Source organism: Ceratosolen solmsi, unplaced genomic scaffold (genome assembly GCF_000503995.2).
Source record: "Ceratosolen solmsi marchali unplaced genomic scaffold, CerSol_1.0 scaffold6, whole genome shotgun sequence".
Taxonomy (NCBI): domain Eukaryota; kingdom Metazoa; phylum Arthropoda; class Insecta; order Hymenoptera; family Agaonidae; genus Ceratosolen; species Ceratosolen solmsi.
In genome coordinates this window covers 7690146-7704923 of record NW_011948414.1, presented here as the reverse complement: position 1 = coordinate 7704923, position 14778 = coordinate 7690146, and the positions used below count along the sequence as shown (strand labels likewise).

At 30.3% G+C, this 14778-nt stretch overlaps 3 protein-coding genes across 4 annotated transcripts; 2 read left to right on the top strand and 1 right to left on the bottom strand.

Annotated features, from left to right (window-relative positions):
* The first annotated feature begins 1879 nt into the window (after positions 1-1879).
* LOC105367934 (uncharacterized) lies at positions 1880-4495 on the top strand. Its single transcript, XM_011506794.1, has 9 exons — positions 1880-2180; positions 2281-2365; positions 2953-3004; positions 3072-3277; positions 3356-3515; positions 3602-3675; positions 3744-3810; positions 4006-4205; positions 4284-4495. Exons 1-9 carry the CDS (start codon positions 2089-2091, stop codon positions 4440-4442), a joined length of 1095 nt encoding a protein of 364 aa, XP_011505096.1. The 5' UTR covers positions 1880-2088; the 3' UTR covers positions 4443-4495.
* A 328-nt stretch (positions 4496-4823) lies between these two features.
* On the top strand, positions 4824-6689 carry LOC105367935 (diamine acetyltransferase 2-like). Its single transcript, XM_011506795.1, has 4 exons — positions 4824-5162; positions 5248-5299; positions 5612-5817; positions 6398-6689. Exons 1-4 carry the CDS (start codon positions 4938-4940, stop codon positions 6560-6562), a joined length of 648 nt encoding a protein of 215 aa, XP_011505097.1. The 5' UTR covers positions 4824-4937; the 3' UTR covers positions 6563-6689.
* A 1768-nt stretch (positions 6690-8457) lies between these two features.
* On the bottom strand, positions 8458-13919 carry LOC105367936 (zinc finger protein 540). Of its 2 annotated transcripts, none has more exons than XM_011506796.1 (4): positions 13466-13919; positions 12719-13176; positions 11377-11564; positions 8458-8784 (listed from the first exon to the last, which is right to left on the bottom strand). In XM_011506796.1, exons 1-4 carry the CDS (start codon positions 13902-13904, stop codon positions 8628-8630), a joined length of 1242 nt encoding a protein of 413 aa, XP_011505098.1. In that variant the 5' UTR covers positions 13905-13919; the 3' UTR covers positions 8458-8627. The 2 variants fall into 2 exon arrangements, with proteins under 2 accessions (XP_011505098.1, XP_011505099.1); XM_011506797.1 differs by having other exon boundaries at positions 12719-13161.
* Between the last annotated feature and the right edge of the window lie 859 nt (positions 13920-14778).

Genomic DNA, 14778 nt, shown 5'->3' with positions numbered 1-14778 from the left:
AAATTAATTTGTTTAGTATTGTTTAATATCGTTTGTAGTAATCATTTACTCTAACTAGAAATTATTCAATTTTTTTTTCTCACTAATAATAATAAACATACTTTTAAAGATTAAAATCGCAGTCAGGATGTATATCATTTTTTTATATTTTTTTTTTTTTTTTTTTTTTTTTTTTTTTTTTTTTGTATTTTGTTTCGAATTTGCATTAACGTTAAAGCACGCAAGATTAATCTCTGGATATTTATATAATTAATACAGAATCTTGATATTCTCATCATTACTGGCAATTAAAATTGCACTTCATACGTAGAGTGAGAATATATTTATGAAAATCCTGGTCAAGTATTTCCTCTCGAATTATTGAAATTAATAGAGAATGACTAATAAATTAGTCTTAATGTACGACAAATACGATTTATGAAATTACATGTTACATAGCATTTAATATTTTATATTATAATTAAATGCATTTACATATTAAAAATATAGACAATGTGGCCACTTTATTTTCATAAGATACTTTATAATTTATACTTTACATACACGTTCGACTTATTATTGATATTTTAAAACATTTAATATAACTGCTGTTGCTGCTATTCATATTGCATAAATTTTAAATTACTTTTCCAATTTAAAATTTATCATTCCCAAATAAACTATGTACATTGTATTCTGTATTTACTATACTTACCAAGGTATGTTGAAAACACCTGTACAAAAAAAAAAAAAAAAAAAAAATAATTTTAATATTAAAATATTTCAAAGTAACTTTAAACAACTCAAAATGCTTCATCTGCCCCGTCAATAAAAATTAAAAATTTTATTTAACAGTACAATTTATTATTTAAAAATAATTACACTATCCTAGCAAACTTTCCCCAAGATTTTGTAATTTTCTTCTAATTAATTGCTGATTATTGTATAATCGACAAAATTAATATTTTTAAATCAAATTAAAAAATATGCGATTATATTTGAAGTATTTTTTTAGTAAAACGTATTATCATTCGAACGTAGTAAAATTAAAGTTTTGGAAAATTTTAAAATATGTCCATAATACATCATTCTTAAAACTTCTCGCTAATTAAAACTAGAATTCTTATTTTCTTATTATTAAATTTTAATAAAATATATTTGTATCTACCATCCATCAATTGCAATCTTCAAATAAAAATTTATCCCTTTTTAGTCAATAATTTTTACTTTGACAGACAGGATAAAACGTGTTTCTTTTTAAGAAGCATATTACCCAATACTTAATTTTAAAAAAAAAAAGAGAGAGAAAAAAACTCATCGTATATCAAATTACTTACCCATTATACAATTACACGCGTCGATATTACTTGTTAATAATAATAATTAATTTTATAATAGCACGAGGATCGTCGTTAGATGCTGATTTATGTTAGCCTCTTAAAATATGGAGGATGGAGAAGAAAAATACGTACAGTTGGAAAATAGCGCTTGCAAAGCCTCTTAACAAAGTACTTTGAGGTTTTCAACGATAAAGAACTTAGCAACTTGATTTGCCTTATTAGAATGGCTAAGAGTACGAGGAACGATCGTATAATCGCTCTTTTAAATATCCAATTATGAATAAGGATGTGTTTGGATAAAGGAGCGGCAATGAAATTTATACTTTCAATGAATATGCGAGTGTTTGAGTGCACCTGATGCAAGTCACCCATACCATCGCTTCGATCACGATAAATAAATGGGGAAAATGCCGCTATACCGTGAATGAAAATCAAGGGTTTGAACGATTCCCGCGAACTCGGGAGAAAGCTCGGTGTGGGAGAGGGAGAGAGGGAGAGATGGCGAGATGGCGAGATGGCGAGATGGCGAGATGGCGAGATGGCGAGCGGCAGAGAGGGAGAGAAGGAAGGAGGGAGGTACATCGAATCGCCGCTGAACGTAGATAAAGTTTGACGTTATTTGAATATGTGTACATTGGGGGGCCATTGACATGCGATAGCAATTATAATTCGTATGTTATAATAATCAAGGTCTTTGCTAGCGTCTCCTCTTTTTTTATCTTGACTCTAAGAGCGATGAGCATGTGCGCTCCACGGGAGGCTTCTTTCAATGCCAATAAAACAGAAACTCGATTTCCTTGTTCTAACCTACTCCGTCGCTCCGCCGCGATACATCACCGCGCAGATGTTGCGATTTTGCCCGTAAGTATCATTACTTACCCTCGTATAATCGATTCGCCGATCGGATATTCCTTCTCGATCGTTGTAATCTCGCATCTTATCTACATACTGTTTATTGCAGATTGAGCCTGAAAATAATGGAAAAGTCGATAGATATTCGACCCGCTGTGCGGGAGGACAGCATAGAGATTTGGAATCTTATCCAGGTACATAGAACGATTTATTTTTAGCTTCCGAGAATTATTTATAGAAGCACGTTAATTCGTAATATTATTATTATTTGTGATACTTTATTCAATGCATAATTTGCAGAAGACAACCGTCTTTCCTAAAATAAGTCAGCATAAGCTTTATTAATATACAATTGCATTCCCTGCAACACCAGTATCTGACGTATTATAAGGCATTTAATTTACTTTTAATTAGGCCTATTATCGTTCCATTAATGATAAATAATTTGACGAAATCATTTGATGATCTATGAAATAATAAAACAAAGTAAAATCTTTTATTATTATATTATTGTGAAATATTTATAATCTAGGTATTATAATGTAGGTTTAAATTAAAAATTAAAAATTAAAAATTAAAAATTAAAAATTAAAAATTTGAATAATACAGGCCTCATTAAATTAGAAATAATTATTAGGATCCTGTTAATTTGGTATGTTTTTATATAAAATTTTTATTAAAGATTAATTGATTCATCCTATATTTTTATATTTATATTCCATATTTATATATTTATATTCCAAGGTATTAATAGTCATTTAATAGGATTTTAATTTAATAGGAATTGGCTGAATTTGAGGAGATGCCAGATGGTCCAAAGATAGATTACGATGGTAAATGATCTCAACTATTTTTAAAGCCTTAAAAATACCCTATACGATATTCTAATTTTCTCTTTAGTTTTAGAAAAAGATGGCTTCGATGGTGAAAATCCACTTTTTAAATGTTACGTGGCAGTTTGCGATAATAAAATAATTGGCTATGCATTGTACTTCTATATTTATTCAACATTGAATAAGAAAATTGTGCATTTGGAAGATCTCTATGTTACTCCAGATTATCGTCAGAAATACGTAGGCAGTCGGCTTTTTCATGCTATTGCCAAGGTTCAACATTATTTTAATTATATTTTCATAAAGCCATGTATTGATGTCAGGTTTTAATATTTTCAATGCATTTTGCAGAGAACATTCGATGAAAATTGTCAGTACTTGGACTTTTCAGTTTTAAGCTGGAATCCGGCGCAAAACTTTTATAAAGCTAAAGGATCCATTGATTTAACCGAAATGGAAGGATGGCACATGTATCGTTTGAATTGTCATACTCTACAAAGCATAGCATCGAGTGAATAATTACAAATTAATCATTATTCTCGCCTACATTAGGTGCATATTTATTAATACATGCAAATATACGATTATTAATTTCAGACTGTGTAAGCGATGTGTACCAAGTGCACGACGCAAGATTAGAGGAGTTCGATTCGATTAAGAGATTAGCGGAGGTATCATTTCTATAATTAAGCATATATTCAATTAAGTCGTCATTATTAAGAAATTTATTACTTTTAAGGAAGCATTCGAGTCCCGGAGAGTCAGAAACGAGTCCAAAACGAATGAAATATCCATAGCGATCGAAGGTAATTGTCATTTATAAGCAATATTAATCATACAACACTCTGACCAATTTATAAATTAAATATTTTAATTTTAACGAATACTGTCATATTAGATATTTAAATCAAATTAATACTCAAACGGCTTAATAATAATTTCCCTGATAATTGAAATTAATTAATACTAAATTTAATATTGTATATCACAATGGTTTGCAGAAAACAATGACTTTGATAAAAAATGCCCCTATTTTGGATATATAGTCGTAGCTGTTAATAACAGAGTGGTTGGTTATGCGCTTTATTGCTACACGTATTCGACATGGGAAGGAAAGTCAATGTATCTTCAAGAGTTTTATGTAACTTTGAACGAACATAAACTAAACATGACAAACGATCTATTATCTGCAGTAGCGAAGGTACGAACGACATTTCATTTCTTATTACTCAAACACCCAATGGTCCCAGAATATTGAAGAATATGCGATTCACTGCAGAAAGCTCACGATGAAAAGTGTTCGAGAATTGATTTTTGGCTCTTGGATCCAAAGAAAGCCGGACGATTTTATACATCAAAGGGTGCTATCGATCTAACTGAAAATGAAGAATGGCATTTATACAGACTGCTCGAACTCCCAAAGAAGTCGTCATTATGATAATTTTAATCAGTTACTATTAGCTTATCTTAATTATTTATTATTTAAGAAACTCGAGAATTAAAGTATTATTTATTATAAAAACAAAATTTTCTTTTATATAAAAACAACAACAACAAAAAAAAAAAAAAAAAAAAAAAAAAAATAATACCTCTACCTATAAACGATATATATGTCGAAAGTTGTCTGGAAGCTCTTCAAAAGTGTTTGCCCAAGGGTTATGTTTACATACTTGGCGCCGCTTTAAAAAAAGTTCTCGGTATTCTCAGATAATCACAATAAGCCAATTACCGTCCTCTTCGCCAGATTCGCTTGTACGTATCAAGTGTCTCTCGAACAAAAAAAAAAATGACACGGCACTCTGATACACAAAACAAAACAAAAAAACAAAACAACAAGAGAAAAGTCTGTCGCTCATTCCAAACATCTTTTATCTTACATAATTCAAAAACACAAGTCCCCGCGTTGCGAATCTCCATATTGCGTTACGTAATAATGAACACACACGTGGATAAGGCAAGTGATCCCCTATCGTGTTTACATAGGCACATTGTGGACTGCTCAGTGTCGGTTGTCGGTCGCGACTCAGCAGTACATTGTAGCTTTTCCTCGGGGCAAGTCCGGCGCGGTTTAGAGTGCGGATCGAAGATGGACGAGTCCGCTGTGATTATTCGCGAGGCCAGACGAGAAGATTGTCAAAGCATTATTAATCTATCTAAGGTGAGAGGCAAACAGTCCTACGTCGTTACATTGTAAGGGCATGGTAGACTAATGGGGGCAAGTCTGTTTTTTTTTTTTTATTTAGGAAATAGCAAATTTTCACAAGCACTTTAACAGCCCACAAGTGGATGCCAAAGGTAATGTATTATTTTTACAATTGTCACAAAGGCAAATAAATGACACAGCGCGATTTTAAATATCTATTGATAAGATAATGGAGAGGACGATGATTTGTCTTTTTTTTTTTTTTTCTTTTTTCTTTTTTTCTTTTTTCTTTCTTTTCCATTTCATTGCATTCAGTGTAGATATTGCATATTAAAAAATTAAAAAATGAATGTCTTTTTTTTTTTTTTTTTTTTTTTTAAAGCATATTGCCCGTGTTGATTCGTGTGGCAAATAAAGCAGTGTCGAGCCTCTATCGTTACTGCAGAAATGATTTCTTATTACAGTTTTGGAAAGAGACACATTCGACCTGGAATGTCCGAATATGGGTTTCTATGTTGCAGTAATCGATAATACTGTAATTGGTTATGCTCATTATTATTATACTTATACTGTACGACTAGGAAGAAATATGTGCCTACAGGATCTTTATGTACAAGAGAAATTCCGCAATCATCGTGTAGGTGATAAACTCATGCATGCTATTGCCAAAGTAAGTTATCGATAAACTTGAGCAATCGACGTTAGTATGAAATGTTTGTAGTAAAGATCTGTCATTGTTGTTTTGAGTTATAATTTCATTCTCAGTGCGAAGTTTTAACAACAATGCATACATACATATTGGAACTAATAATCGTTACATACAAATATTTGATCATCCGTTACATGCGTTTATTTATAATTTGAGTCTGTTGAATTTTAAGCTTGTTATTTGCATTAAGCGTAGTTTGAAAAATAAGGATTATAAAGTTTTCATAAATTTTTTCACCACTTTCTTTTACAATTTACAATTTCTTCCGCAATTTCTTTAACAATAAATATAAAGTGATCTGATATTTTTAATAGTAAATTCAGCGAGCACTTCATGGAGAAGCTAATGATTATCCAATTTTAAGTATTTTATATTTAATCTCAATAGTAAGCCAAAAAAAAAAAAAAAAAAAAAATTTAACAGAAGTGTAATTTTCAGCTTATTATTACATATGCTTAGAATATTCTACATTCAAAGTATTTACTCAATTATATAAGCAGCTTAGTGAAGACATTAAAATAAATAAAAATGATTTTTGCAGAAAGCAGTTGAACAAAATGTCGATAAAATGGAATTTATAGTTACTGATTGGAATCGTGCTAAAAGTTTTTATAAACGAAAAGGGGCCATTGATTACACTGAGAAAGAAAATTTCCACTTGTACCTATTTGATAAAGCTGCCCTTGAGAAAATGGCATCAGCATGATGAATCATTCTCATCATTATAAAATCAATTAAGCAGCCGGCAACATTACTTTATTTGTAACTGCATTTGATCTGTGTATCAATTAGAGGAATTTCATGTAACTTATATGCAAGCTGCAAGTCAATTTTCACTCACTCGATTATAATTGTACCGAGAGACTAATGAATCAGTCATTTTAAAAAATCACTGTAGAATTGTGCCAATTATATAATTTTTAAACCAATGAGTGCTTTTATACGCCTTTGTGCTAAAGTATATTTGTGTGCGTGCGCGTGTGCGTGCGCGTGTGCACGTGCACATACGTAAACGCCGTGTGTATGCGTGATAAGCAAGTTATTTTATTTTTGCAAGAAATTATCTAGTATTATGGTAGAATTATGGCTTTATATTAAAATATTGCAAAAGAAAATTGCTTATTTCTTGTTTAAATTTTAAACATTGCATTAAAATGCTTTCCAAATAAAATTACAATAATTTTAACTACATTATTTTTTTACATGGATTTATTCGTTAGAAATATTATAATTTAAGAAGGAGATATAAAAATACCGTAGATTCAAATGTTATAAGGTAAAAAACTTTTTTTCTATTATCCATTATACTTCTCTTTCTTTTTCTTTTTCGTTTTTTTAATTACATTTTCAGTTGAAAGACTTTCGCACTCTTCGATATATCCATCTCGATACATTGTACATAAAACAAAAAAAAAACAACAAAAAAAAAACGACGAAATAATTAATTTAAAAATATCGTTATTTGACGAGATTTAAAAATATTGAATCGAATAGATGCATGAAAATGGCGATAAGATTATAAAAATCTAATTCATGATTCCCCTTCATACTATAATACGTATAAGGAGAGCCATGATTTTATCGGATTCGTCGCTATGGGAGTGAACGGTATATATATATATATATATATATATATATGTTATAAAACTATTTTCTTAGTCAAATTTCACGAGCCATTTAAACTTAAAAATTATTTATATTTAAGAAAGCATACAGGTATTGTTTTAGAAAATACTACTTTAAATACGATTAGATAAATATGTGTTAAGAGCTGCTGTGTGTGCAGCAGTCATGAAATACTACTCGGGAAACGTCAAAAAATAAAAGTTTAAATTTGTTCTTTAAATGAAGTATAAATTTACTATTAATGCACTATGTGTCAAATGTATATAATGCTAGAGCACTAAGAATTATCATAAATTATGAAAAATCTATTTTGTAAATATATTCTCTTCATTCGAATAAGGCTTTTCTAATTTATCCTTTACCTCTTCGTTTACCTGCCACTAGATATTTATTTATTTCTATTAATTATCTATAAAATTATAGGCAATTTTTGACTAAATAAAACGATTACACGGCATTTAAAATTAATCGAGTATAATGTTTCAATTTCTAAGATAACCGACGCATTAATATAACATTTTACATTTTTTTAAATATTAAATCATCACTAAGGATTTCTATCTTATCGACTCGCGTATTAACATTACCAATGCATAACCGATATGGAGTATCAATTTTCATCACATTTACATGACTGACAACTGCTCACGATCTCTTCAATAAATAAGTACTTATTGCGTAAGACGTAGCGAAGCTGCGACGCACCTTGACGAACGAACGTAGCCGTTTATTAAAATATGCACTCGATAAAGCTAGGACAAATGCCAATACCAATTGATACTGCCTCACGAAATGGCAATCTCGCGATTAATGATGTTAATACAAATGATATATAGAGTACTATTCGCCTTACGAGCATTAGCCTAAAGAGAAGTTGGGCGCTTAAAAGTGCCGTGTCTAGTGCCGTGTCTAGTGCCAGTGCCGTGTCTTAGTGCCGTGTCTAGTGCCGTGTCTAGTGCCGTGTCTAGTGCCGTGTCTAGTGCCGTGTCTAGTGCCGTGTCTAGTGCCGATAAGCCGAGACTGCTTATCGCGATTGGGGAAGCGCTATTATCAATCAGCGATTGCCAATCACTTTTCAGTCAGCACTTTTCGCAAACTCTCCCATACCTCGTTGATACGGGACTGGAGCGTCACCGTCGATCTCATTAGCCCCGAAGTACCTCCATTACGTGACTCTGGCCCTCGTACGGATCGACATCGGGGGCGTCTTTCCGACCTCCTGGACTTTGCTCAGCGGAGTGCTGGCTTACGTGCTTCGTGAACTTTTGCTTCTTCGAGAATGTGACGTCGCACTGACTGCATCTAACGATAGATTTAAGAGAGTAAATTGTAAATTTTTTTTTTTCACGAGGCGTGCTTAGCTGTCTCCAAGTGGCTCTAGAGATATAAATCGAGTACCAGCCAATTGGATAACATTATCTATCGATTTTTTTTTCTTTCTCTGCCCCCCTGCCCCCCCCCTCCCCTCCCCTCCCCTCCCCTACCCCTACCCCTACCCCCTGTTTTTAACCAGCGCATTAGAATAAAAACACTCGTTTCTCTGAAATATTTATTTACTTGGGATATTTTAATGTCTCATACCACCAAAATACGTAGTAATGGGATGAAGACGCAAACGTATATATAAATTCTCATTACAGCTTAATGTAAATCTTTGATGTATCTTTTAATCTTCTTTTAATGTCAAATTTTATCGCATCGAGAGCATCGCCGAGAGCATAATATAAGAATTTTAGATGGCAAAACGTATATAAATCGATTGCTACTACACTCACGTTCTGCCTTAGGCAATCGAATTCAATTTATTCGATTCCTATTATCCCCGCTTTTATGCGCATAAAAATAAAATTACTTTTTAAATTTTATCCTATTACAATTTCCAATTATATATATATATATATGTATATTGCATTGAAATGTTTTTAAAGTAAATTACATTGTTTTAATTTTTTTAATAACATTCTAACGTTTGTATACACCATCTCCTGGAATATTTGAAGATTCAAATTAATCTACAACACGCATACGAATTCTTATCAATTGTCATTCAAAATCTATTTCTTCGGGGTTTTTTTTTTTTTTTTTTTTTTTTTTTTTTTTTTTTTTTTTTTTTTTTTTTTTGTTCTTACAACTACTATCCTACGACATTGAGAGGTACAATGCATGTACGTTGGCATGGATAGGAGTATGGAGTGTAAAAATGGGCAGATATTCTGCCGCTTGAAACAATCACTCGATAGAATATTAGCAGATTAATTAGAAATTTAAGTAATTTACCGAGAAAAAAGATTATTTTTATTGTGTTTATAGAGAAAAGTGATAAAATAATTTTATCATTGAAAATAAAATTGTAGATCGTTTTTATAATCAATTTCAACGATAAAAAATAAATAAAAATTTAATAAGATTATTTTCTTTTTTATTTATCTATAATGACAATAAGATATTTTCCTATTTTTAAATAAAAATACCCAAGTATTCGTCTACTACTCGGTACTAACAACTTATTATTATTATTGAAATGAATCGTCGAGTACTGTATTTTTGTTTGTTTGTATTGTTTAATTTTTTGTTTTGTTTTTGTTTTTGTTTCTTGCTCGTTGAGAATACATTGTTCTCAATTATTCTAAATGGGTCGACATATTTCAAATCTCTAATGAAAATGACCTCCTATGTCGTAGCTTTTTGTGCAAAGTGGTCAATATCTCATGTGCGAATAACGGAAATCAAACAAATGTATAATCCTATTATTAAAAAATTCCTTTAACCATTTATTTGTTATTTTCGTGTTTTTACAAGCTTTTACAAGCTTTTACAAGCTTTTTTTTTTAGGGGATAATAAAATGTTTTATCGCCACATAATAATACCTAACGTCTGTCTTACGGTTATTAGTATATGGATATTTTTATGTTAAAATATTTTCAAACGAGCGAATGTAAGAATAATTTTGGATTTACGTAATTTAATTCACGTACTCCGTATAAAATTTATTATTTAATTATTCCGTAAAGAATAATTATAACCCCCTCCCCCTCCATACCATCCACATTTCTATATCCGTAGATAATAAATATTTAAACAATAAATATTAATATTTAAATTAGATAGTAATTATAAAATTATTGCTTTTTAAAATTATAAGTTACCTGTAAGTAGTTATTGAATAATTTTTTTTTTTTTTTTTTTTTTTTTTTTTTATAATCCTTCGATCGATCCAAGCTCCTATAATAAACTATAAGTATAAATATGTTTTACGAAAAAATATTGAGCAATAATGATTGTAAAATTAACTGTGCGTCTAGAAAGGCAATTTAGATTCATTTACAATATTTTAATCATTTAATTTAAAATATCAATTACTAAAGAATAATTATTATAGCATAATATAAAATTGTTGTACATGCACATGATATTTATCTCATTAGAGATTATACATAAATTATGAGAAATCAGAAATAAATGAGTAAATTTCAAATTCATATGTTGGTTTTGGACTTGGTCGTTTAAACGTGCAATGGAAATAATAACACTTAATTTTGCAAACATAATCTACTGTAGACTGCAATTCATCGCAATCAATATAAAAATCCCAGGTACTACCAGACGAAGTAACGGAAATTTAAAAAAAAAAAACAAAAAAAAGCAAAAAAAAATAACCGAAAAAGAAAGGAGCCTCAAAACCTTAATTTCCCCCGTGTTAAAGTGCCAGATTTCTTTTTCAGCTTTTACATTTTACAAAATGAAATGATCGTTTATCACAATTTTAATTGTAATTATAACTTTTTATAGACATCACCAACACCCCACGCGAAACATTTCATAATTGCTCGTATTGAATTGGAATAGGTTGCGTTGGCAATAACAATGACATCTCCTCGCGTTCAAGTACTCACTTGTAATGATTCCTTTTGATCTCCTTAACGGTCGTTTGCAGGGGATCGTGGATCTTCTGGTGGGCCAATAGATTGTAGCGCTCGGCGAAGCTTTTGCCACAAACGCTGCAAGTGTATGGTTTCTCGCCCGAGTGAACACGCATATGTCGCTTCAGATGCGAGGTGGACAGTAATGAAAGATCGCACACCTGCTTTCGCCAAAAGCCGAAGGGCAAATGAGAAAACAAACAAGTATTATGCCCCGTTGAAGATATTGGGAATATAGGGATTTTTAATTATCAACTAAGCAATTAGTAAGTTAAGCTTCATTTGGATATTCACAAAATGAACAATCTCAATATTATTATTAGCACAGATTAATTAATACTTATGATATAAGAACATTTTATGCTAATAATATAATAAGATAGACGATAGAACGCTGGAATGCGAAAGACAATGATCGACTGAAATTCGTGGATTTTAACGAAACGTATTATATTATAATTATAATTATAATTATATAGTATAATTAATTAATAATATTAAATAAACAATAGGAGTAATATAATTTTTGTAATAAGAAAGATTAATTTGTATTCGCTTTGTGTCAATCGATAGCATGAATAACTTTAAAACATTATTAAAATATTCAGTCGATTAAAGTCAAGCCAATTAAATTTTGTCCAACGACTGTTAATTAATGCTGTAATTGAAAGAAAACTAATTTCGATTAAATATAAATTTGTTTCTTTTTCGGGTCATTAATACATAATAAAGCAACATTTCTCATTATATTGTTATAAAGCATAAAAACAAATTTAAATTTCTTCAACGTAATAAATTTTTAATTATATTAAAAATTAACAACGTAATAAATTTTGTAAATCTACATCGATACATAAAGAGTCTGTTTTTTTGTTTTTTTTTTGTTTTTTTTTGTTTTTGTTTTTATTAATATCGTAAGCAATTAAAACCATTGAGAACTCGCTTAAATGTAGAACAATTTATTAAAAAATTGCGAAAATATGTAGATAACATTTTGACATTAATACTGACTAAATTATGCCATGGCTTTGAAAATTTTAACTTTGTAAAGGTTGATAAAAAGAATTAGACATTAAAATCTCATAATATATACTGTTAATCTTACTTGGGGTTCTCACTGTATAAGTATTATACAATGTAACAGTATTTTCTTTGATTTCAATATTAATTAATTTTACAGCACATTAAGTATATTGAATTACGACTTATCGAGAATAACGTAAGTATCACATAATCATGAGAGTAAAATGTATTTACCTCTACGAAACTTCTATTATATAAATTAGTTAGTGTATAAAGAAATAAATATACGTACGTGACAACTGTAAGATTTTTTCCCTGTGTGCGATAGTGCGTGCATGTTGTAACTTGTGTGGTGCACAAATCTCTTGCCGCACAACTCACACTGATAAGGCATTTCACCGGTGTGCATTGGCAAGTGTCTATGTAACGCACCTTTCTGCGTAAAACATTTATTGCAATGACTGCAGCGAAAAGGACTCACACCATTATGCATGCCCACATGAATCTCTAATGCGTGTTTGTGCTTGTAAGCTTGTCCACACTTTTCACACATGTAAGGTCGCAAGTTAGAGTGAGACTTCATATGGATTTTGAGCTCTGTGGATGTTCGCCACTTTTTGTTACAAGTTGGGCAGCTGTGCTTTAAAAGTTTCTGGCTGTACTTAGAGATTCTACCCGACTTCCACGATGACTGGATTCTATGACTGGAATTTATTCTTGGGTTCTCCGAATTTTCTGCAGAATTTAAATCTAAAATACAAATTGTATTATATGCTAAATTATAATAAAGTAATAAAAAAGTAAATTTCAATTTATAATGACGTTCAATTTACAGTATAATTTACAAGAAAGTGTTTTAGAAATGTTTTTCAGTTGCAAAGAAATGCGCTAAAACGTTAGTGGAAAATCATTTGGAAGATATATTTCTTACTTGCCTTTAATTAAAGGAATCCACAATTTACATAATAAAGATAAATAATATATTTTATTCAATTGTGAACATATTATATTACCAATTATTAAGGCTAGATTATCTTACTTTTATTGTCATTGGCATCATTTTGTAAATCTGAAATATCCTTCGTATTCTGCCATTCAGAGTTAGATTTTTTGTCAACGTCGGCAGTTACGATGGTGTCGGAAAGTATATTAGTGGTTGGATCTTTTGAATTTAAAGACTCCATATTACACGACACATCAGATACCTTGTCATTTTCTAAGCATTGTTGAATGGCAACGCAGTTTGTTATTTTGGACTCTTCTTCGTTACTTATCACAGACGGTTTATTACTATTCTGAATTTCTACGTCGTTCGACATCCCATACGATGTTTTATTAAACTGAATATCCACTTCGTTAGATATCACATAATTTTGTATAATTTTATTTGTAACATTGCTTAACGAGATCAAATCTTTGTCCGATAGATGATTCCAGACTATTTCATTTGTATAATGTTTTTCGTCGACCTTCTCCATTTCTGAGACACTTGGCGTAAGCTAAAAAGCAGCAAAAATTACATAATTCTTATATAACATTGACAAACGATCTGTAAATAAAATTTAACAAAAACCTTGATTAATTTCGATTTTTGATTGCTGCGGTTTTCAAAAATTTTTAAAATTTCTGATTGTATGTTTGCGGCTGTCCACTGCACTTGTTCAAGAATTCCAAATAAATTGTAACATCTTACACAGATATAATTGCTGCTTAGGTCGGAAAGCGATAATTTAAGTACTTTTAATACAAAATTTACCATAAGGTTTTGAATGTGTGGAAGAGATATGAAAAACATGTTAGTATAGCTATTCTGATCAACGTTGGAATTGCAAACAAAACAAATCATTTTATACGGATACAGTTGATACAGAAATGACATTTCAACATTCATCTAATAATTATTTTAATTTTCTGGATTACCTGAAAAATATTAATAAATATTTTAATTACACTGATAAATTTTAGTAGAATTTAAAAGGAAATAAATTAGGATAAATAAAAAATTAGTTAAATTAGTGAAATCTACTTTTCTTGTAGAAGGAATAGCATAAGCTGTATTGACATTTATAACCTACCAGACTTGATTTAAAGTAATATTTATCGATTTACTACTACATAATAAATTCTTCTGTGACTATTTAATGTGGGAAGGGGCGCGGCGGCGGGGGAGGGGGGCTAATATAAATTATCCAATAAATTACTCAACAATGTTTCAGCATAAGATATACAATTAATAAAGAAGGATAAAAATGCTTACAAAATACACTCGTACTCCAAGCATTTAATCGCCATATTTGCAGTGTTGTCAAATTATTTTGAACCAAATTCAAATTAACAATTCTAATTAATATT